Genomic DNA, 7831 nt, shown 5'->3' on the forward strand with positions numbered 1-7831 from the left:
CAAATGGATTTTGAGTGAGCTGTAATCCCGTGGGGGAAAAGATCTTCAGCCTTTCACAGGGCTCTGGCAATCTGAGCCTGGAAGGACAGGTGAGGTGAGTTAACCCTCTGCTGCCAGGGAATGGCTTGGCTTGGCTATTTGCTAGTGAGGGAGCTGGAATCATTATTAGTAGTGGGACATTAAGTCCTTTGCTTTTTGAGAATCTGGGGTCTGATTTATAAAGGCTGGCAAGTTCATATGCTGTCCTTTTGCTGACTGGAGCTCTATGGGTTTATATATTATAAATATAAATATAGTGCAGTCTTGATGGTTCATATCGCTCTTGGACATCCCCCAAGTCAGCCACACTTTAAAATATTTATTTAACTAAACCCTCCTGACCAATTACTTGCTGTAGTCACTCCTCTTGGGGTCCGTCTGATGCCACCTGTGATACAGGTGTGCCAGGAACAGAGATCACAGTGCAGTGGTTCACAGGGCTCTGCTGGGCTGACTCACAGCCACGTCCTGGCCCCAAACCAAACAAAAACCAAAACCAAACTCTTCGTGGGATGAAGCTTTTTTTTATATCACATAACCAGCACAGTGTCTGCCATTGCCTCATGCACAAAGCCCTGCACGTAACACCACAGAACAGACTGCATGCTGTGCTGCAGCAATCCCCCTCACAGCATGCCAAAGTTACCCTTGTCCCTTACCTCCAGTTGCACTGGCAGGAGCTTGGCTAAGCTGACTTCCACTGGTTTTCCTAATAGCTTGGTACATACTTCCTAATGGACTGGGATTCTCAAGTGCTGTAGCTCAGATGCTCAAAGTTTTCTCTTATGAACAGGTAAAAGTTAATTATAATATAATCTGTTCTGTGAATTGCACAGTCACTATTTCAAATGGAATTAGTCTCATTGGTTTTAGGCTGGCTGATAAAATACGTGCAGATTAAACTCTGTTGTGGAACAGGAACTTGGAATTCGTTTTCCTGGAAATCAGCTCCAGTGCTGTATGTGACATGCTGCCTTTGCTGGGTTAGACTCCCCTTGCATTGACAAAGGTTATGGCAGTTCTGCTTGTTAGAGTAGCTGTGGAAAGCAAATCACACGTGCAAATCATAGCAAAATGAATTCCATTTATTCTTTGACAGACTACTGGTAGGAAAAAGATGCCTGGCTCTAAGTTTAGCTACCACTGCTAAAGGAATTCCAGTGATGACATCTGTTCAGAGTACAATGCAGGCAGAAAGCAAGAAAGCTGAATGTTCTGCATGGGTGAAGGTGTGTGATGGCATTGCATAAATCTGATAATCCTCACTGGCAGTGAGTGATCAGTTCTGACCATTTATTTCTCAAAAAAATAATAATCCTCTCAACTCAAGACAGGGATAAGGCTTGCATATAATTGGTAACAGTGTGAAACTCTTTTAATTTGCAAAGAGCAAAGCAATAGAAGACAGGCCTGAGGTATTCAATGCTGGTAAACAGACTGGCTGCAATGCCCTGTTTACCTTTGCTAGGTTAGAGAACAAGAAGGCACTCATTGGACTTGGAAAGGCAACATTTTCCAGTGGAGAAAAGGAAAAAAAGTACTGCATTCAACTCGGGGAGATCATTGCCACAGGATATTGCTGAGGTAAATAAATCTTATATTACATTTTGATACAAAAGTCTTATTTGCAGCATTGCTGGCTAACCTAAAACAACCGATCTATGTTCTGGAGAATCAATGGATCGCTAAAGAGTCATTCTGGGAAGAATTACTAAGCTAAATTAAAAATAAAATTCTGGAGTAAAACAGAAGAGGGACAAGCCTGTGACCAAATGAGGCCTGGCTGATGTCACACGGTGGGATCATGGCTCAGCAGGAAGGAATCTGCATCGACTGAAGGGGATGTTCTCTGGGGAGGTGAGGGAGGACAGCATCTGGCTTTGCCCAAGGAGATAACAGAGTAGAGGTAGATTTTGCATCTTCTAGATTTATGGAGAACAATATTGACAGATTTCCTGGTTTATATTGACCTACAATGGTTCCCCCATGCTGAGGTATGAAGATCTCCCTGTCCACAGACATCAACATGCATCAATGCACAGTGAGTGACCTCCGTATGTCCCCATCTGCAGTACAAGTGCCCAGGAAAAGGGGAGCAGGAGACAATACAGATGCTAAAGGACATCAGTAGCTGGCTGCCACTTCCCAGTGTAACCCTTCTGCCCTGGTAGGCAGTCAGCCCGTGGAAGAGTTTAAGAGGTGGGGCAGGGAGCAAGGGATAGAGGACTTTTAACTTCAGGAGGGAAGGCTCGAGAAGGAGAACAAAAAAGGCCAGTGGAACCAAATCCAAAGTGAAAGGGTGACTGCAGGCCAAAACCCTTAGCATCTGTTAGAACTACTGGTGTTGGGGAAAATGCTTCAGATACACTGACAGAGTGCACATGAAGGTGGAACCAATTTTTCCTCGATTTCTGGATGTTACCACCATTGAGGTCAAAATATACCTCGAGACTGCTTCCTGGATAAGCCAAAAAGGGTGCTGACCTCGCTGAATGGTTATGGTAAATAACCCCAAACCCCAGAAGCTCATACTCTGTTCCTCATCCCAAGGAAACCCAGGGAGCAGGGCCTGCAGCCTGTTCTCACCCACGCCTGGTCTGCCAGTGCTCGATGTCCTGAGCTCCTCACCCAGCTCTCTCACATGCTTTGGTTTCCAGATCTCTTTTCCTGGAGGAGATATTTAAGAGGGCTCTGTCCATACACCACACACCAAGCTAAGCTGTGAGAGCTGCTCCATCCCCTTCACATGGAACAGCCAGCATGAAAAGGTGGGAAGTTGCTGCCTACAGGGGCAGAGGCTGAAGTGGTCCAAAAGCAGTGTATTTCCCCATGGGGGAAGAACATGGTAAGTGAAGAGAAATCAGTGCAACCTGACTTCGTTGTGTAAACAGTGTTCTAGCTACACCAGAGATGAACCCAGTGTATTCTGGTGCCTCCTATTTTTGTAATGGCTGGCAGAAACAGATTTGTATTGTGTAAACAACGTTCACTGTAACGAGTTTAACCTAATGGCTCCTGAAGAAGAATGAGGTGACCACGCTGAATTCACTATGTAAACGGGCTTGTTGCTTAACACTGATGTGGAGTAAGCTGTGTTGGGTGATGGGATGAGAGGTAGTGGGGAAGGACAGCCTCTTCCCCATTGGCTTCATACAGAGAGGGTATCCTGACTTCTTCTCCATGTGGAGGTGTTGGCTGGTTTGCCAGAATTGCAGTGTGATAACATGAAATGGAAGCTGGACTCTTCAAAAGTTTAGCCCAAGATGAAAGAGCCTCAGCTCCTTCTCAGGGACAGTCCCTTCCCAGAGAGGAACATAGCTCCAGGATTCTCAGGGAAGGTCAGTGCTAAGCGCGGCTCCTGATTCACAGATTAAAAATTAGATAAAATATATCCAGTCTATTAGCTGAAATCTTTCCTCTGTACAGGACTGGGACTCACACGGGATATCAGCTGTTCCAGTCTACAAGTGCTCCCTCCGAGATCAGAAACCTCCCGTCTGACCCAGCTCTGCAGAGCTTTCACACCCCCAGGGAAGGAAGAGTTGTGCGTTTTTAAGGCTCTCCGTCTCCACAAAAGGGTGGCTGAAAGATCTGTTCTCCAGTGCTATTTCCAGCTCATTGGAATGCCTGGTGGAACCGTGGCAGCGTGGTTGTGCTCAAGCTGGAGGTGAAGACGGGGGGCAGTGAGTGAAGGGGCCCAAAGTTCAGCGAGGCCCCGGCTCCGGGAGACTCTTGAGGTTGATGTTGCAAAGTGGTGAGCAGTGGCTGCGCCTCCCCCTGCGAGTAGCCCATGACCAATCCCCCCGACGATACAGGTGGATTGCAAGGAGGAAGATTTAGGGGGAGGAAGCCAAGAAGATGAGAAAAGTCCATGTTAGCAGCACAGAGAGCCTCTGAGAGGTTAGCAGGGCTCTTGGAAAGCAAAGCCTCGTCCAGGGCAGGTGGCTGAGGCGAAGAGGACTGAGGCTCACCAGATGAGAGAGACAGGCTGCCAGGGAAGTCTGACAAAAAGCTGTCCACCTCTACTTTGGGTAGTTTCTCAGGCAAATATGAGGTAGATCCAAGCTGATACTTTGGAGGAGGTTGCGGTGGGGAGGAGATGGGAGAAGAAGACTCCAGAGGATAGCTCATTCCCATTGGAAGAGAATTAGGAACCAAAGAATGGGGCATGCCTGAGCTTGGCATGGTTTGAAGATGCGTGCTGTACATGCCCACAGGCAGCATGCCAGGGAAGCTCTTACCACCCATCATGTCTCTGGATGCCATACACAGGACGGGGCTCAGCTCTTCCTTCACTGCGACAGAGGAGCTGCAGCTGAGCAGACCCAACATGTCAACCGGCTCCGTCTTAATCTTCAGCAGTTCCTGGGAGTGGCTTTTCTTCATGTGCCTGGTCAGGTGATCTTTCCTCCCAAACCTCTGAGCACAGTACTGGCACAAGAAGTCCTTCCTGCCCGTGTGCACCACCAAGTGTCTCCGCACGTCCTTCCGGGTGTAGAAGCGCCGGTCGCAGTGGTCACACGGATGCTTCTTTTCCTTCGCCCCGCCGGACGCCCGCCTGGAGTGAGCTTTGAGGTGCTCCAGCAGGACCTGGGTGCTCTCAAAGGTCTGCAGGCACACCTTGCAGCTGAGATCACCGCTGGCAGCCGCGTGCATGGCCAGGTGTCGCCTGAAGCCCAGCTTGGTGTTGTAGTTCTTGCCGCACTCGGGGCAGTGCAGGGCCTCCTTGTTGGGATCGTGGGTCTGGAGGTGGTTCCGAAGGTGGTCCTTCCGGTGAAACATCTTCTCACAGTACATGCACTGGTGAGGCTTCTGAGCAGAGTGCGTGGCCATATGCCTTTGGGGAGAAAAGCAGGAAAGGTTAGGCAAGCATCCAGCCCCTGAGGGGGGACACAGGCTACTTCTCCAAAATTTTCCTCGCGTCCTACACTTTATGCCACAAAAATCCCAGATGGCAGTTTACTGCCACTAAAGGTCAGGCACAGGAGCACAACATTTCAGGCAACAGGTACAGAGTCTGTCCCAGCAGTTAGAGTCTGTCCCAGCAGTTACAGAGTCTGTCCCAGCAGTGCCCACCCTCCCCAGAACGCATCACCTCTGCACAGGGGCACTGCGGCCGCCTCTCCTCAGCTCCTGCCCTCTGCTGAGGCTGCCAAAGGGCAACTGGCAAAGAAAACCTCAGTAGTTTGTGACACAAAATGCTCCTCTGCAGGTTCTGAACGACTTCAGCTCATCAGGAGGATCAGGTTGTGGCCAGGTCTGCTGACAGCCACTGTGCTCTGATTTCACCTTGAGATCTCACACTTTCTGACACTGTGGTTCATCTAGTTTCAAGTTCCCACTGATCACAGTTTAATTATTCTATGTTCTACTTTAGTACATAAATGGCAACTCTACTTCTTCATGCTGGAGCAACAGGTGCCATGGAATTATCCCTGTGGTTAAAGTCAGAGGTGGGGCTTAAGAATGCAAATGCTATTCTTGCTTTTCATTTTGTTTTTTAATCTGTGAACTTCACTTTTTGCTTCAATTTCCTCTTTAGTAAAACAGAAAACAGCTCAAGCTCGGGATAAAGAGTTATCTGAGGTTCTCTGGAAGGCGCTTAAAGAGATGCCAAGTATGGTAATGTCTGGGACTCAACTGCTTTGCAAGGTAAAAGGGCATTTCCCCTCCTCCAGCTTCTCAGAAATTCAAGCAAAGACACACGAGGGAGGGGTTTTCCCCTGTCTTCTGGCAGTGCTGGGCAGAGGCACTCACAGGTACCTACCTATAGAGCTTGTACTTGGAAGCAAAGGCCTTGCCACAGTGCAGCTGGGGGCAGTTGTAGGGTCTCTGCTCCGAATGGGAAAGCGTGTGAGTTCTCAGCTTGTCCACGTGAGGGAAGGAGGGCTCCGATAGTTCACACTGGCATTTTCCCTGACTCTCGGTCTCTTCACCTCTTGGTCTGGGGACTAATTTCCAGGCTGTCTCTTCCTCCTCCTGCTTTGCATCTTGAATCCAGTTGGGAACACTGGGAAAAAATGCCGTCATGGCAGGTCTAGTAGAGCAGGGCCATGTCAAGCAGAACTCGAGCCTGCGGGCGGCTCGCTGGGGTGTTGTCCCGGTGCAGTTTTCTGTTGGAGCCCTCTGTGACCAAACTGCTTTAACAGCCAAACTTCTTCATCTGAAATCACAGAAGGCTGGTGTTAAGAAACTGCATCCTTCACCCCTGCACACAGACACGTGTGAGAAGCATTTAACAAGCATTATGAACACGACACGGTCTCCGCTATGTTTTTCTTTCTTTTTTCCCTTAGCCTGTTACCTGAATAAAAGCACGTTAAGCTTTTTCTGAATTATGGTTTTTTTGCAACTATTAAAAGCCAGTGTTACCTGTTACATGTATTTTCTCCTGAAACACTGTAGAGAGGTGTCTCCTTGTAGCTCTAAATACCTTCCCCCATGTGTTTTTTGGATCGCTGCTCATCCCGTTTTTTCATATTCTCACTTGCTCTTGGTCTCTGCTTACACGGAATCCCCTCCTAGAGCTTTTCAGAGAAACAAAGGTTCTCTTGTATTTTTTTCTTTTTTTCACATCCATTCTGCTGCCAGCTTGCTGCTCTGAGCAAACCAACCTGAACCATCACACGTGAATGAACAGGGCTGGGGAAGAAAACTCACAGTTGCCAGCAACATCACACCTTTTCCAGGAAGGCAACAGATGCTGCTCCTCTTCGAGGTGGGATTACTCACTGCATTTTCACTTCTCGACTCTGAGGCAGATTCTGCCTCTCTGGATTAGCAAGTTTTCTACAGGAATGAGCAATTCTTAATCCTTTTTTTTTTCTTTGACACTCTCTTCCATTAATAATGGAAGCTCAAACTGTTTCCTGTTCAAAAAATAACAGGCTCCCGTGAGCCCTGCTGGCTTTCATGTTGATGAAGATCTACATTAACATCTCTTAGCAGGTTGTTCTTGAGCTGTGTCTGTCTTGTTGGAGAAGTACAACGTTTTTGAACAGTTCTACCACCACCTCGACTGTTAAACAGCCAGCTGAAATAAAAACGATCTTTCACTTAATTTGGCTGCCTGAGAAACTCTTCTTAAAATAGCATCAAACCCTCAAGCTCTTTCTCACTCCAGGATTGCTTCAGAGGAGGAACTTCCTGCTGCACATCAGCACGAGTGCCAGTTGTGGGCAGGATGTGCAACTGCGACGGAACAAACCAACCCCTGGTAAGAAAGTGCTCAGGGAACGTTGTGGAGAGCTGAAATAAGAATTAGTGTGAGTGAAACATCAGCCCCAATATGGGGTGAGAAACACTGGGAAGTGGGATGACTACAAGAAAAGGTGTTGCCATGAGGTTTGGGAATGCCCACTAAGATCAGAGCTATGGTTTTGTGCACGCTCAACCTCCGTGGGCAGAGCAGAACAACAAAGGACCCAGAAGTGCTGAGATGCCACTGTGCGACGAGCCAGTGTGATGTGACAAACTGCCTCCGACCCCTCCTCAGCCCCCGTGGCTCAAGAGCAGCCTGGCCTTTCCACCTCTGTGAAAAAAAACCAAAACCCAGCGTTTCTCTACCTCCTGCTCCACAGGTCTCCGGGGAGTCTCTGCCACTCTCACCAGGTCGTTGCTCCTTTCCCTCCGAACTAGCTCGGCCATCTGGGCCAGCTTCAAAGCTACCTGGAAGAAGATGTAGTTGGGGTTTTGGTGTGTGTCCGAGTAAATTATAAGGAGTTTTAAGGTGCTGTCGCAACCGCCATGCAAACGGCGGAGGCGGCGGGGGGGGCCCGCGAGTTGCCCCCCC

The 7831-nt window shown here is 48.5% G+C and overlaps 1 protein-coding gene across 1 annotated transcript in view; it reads right to left on the bottom strand.

The window, feature by feature from the left end:
• Window positions 1–1103: 1103 nt before the first annotated feature.
• PLAGL2 (PLAG1 like zinc finger 2) overlaps window positions 1104–7831 on the bottom strand; it is a 7210-nt gene continuing 482 nt past the window's right edge. The window contains exons 2-4 of the mRNA XM_027646200.1: window positions 7606–7707; window positions 5807–6202; window positions 1104–4876 (exon numbers count right to left, since the gene is read on the bottom strand). Of these exons, the coding sequence (XP_027502001.1) occupies window positions 3655–4876; window positions 5807–6069 (1485 nt within the window). The 5' untranslated portion in view covers window positions 6070–6202; window positions 7606–7707 and the 3' untranslated portion in view covers window positions 1104–3654. The remainder of the gene's footprint in view (window positions 4877–5806; window positions 6203–7605; window positions 7708–7831) is intronic.

The sequence above is a fragment of the Corapipo altera genome, unplaced genomic scaffold (genome assembly GCF_003945725.1).
Source record: "Corapipo altera isolate COAL_440 unplaced genomic scaffold, ASM394572v1 64, whole genome shotgun sequence".
In the NCBI taxonomy this organism is placed as follows: Eukaryota; Metazoa; Chordata; class Aves; order Passeriformes; family Pipridae; genus Corapipo; species Corapipo altera.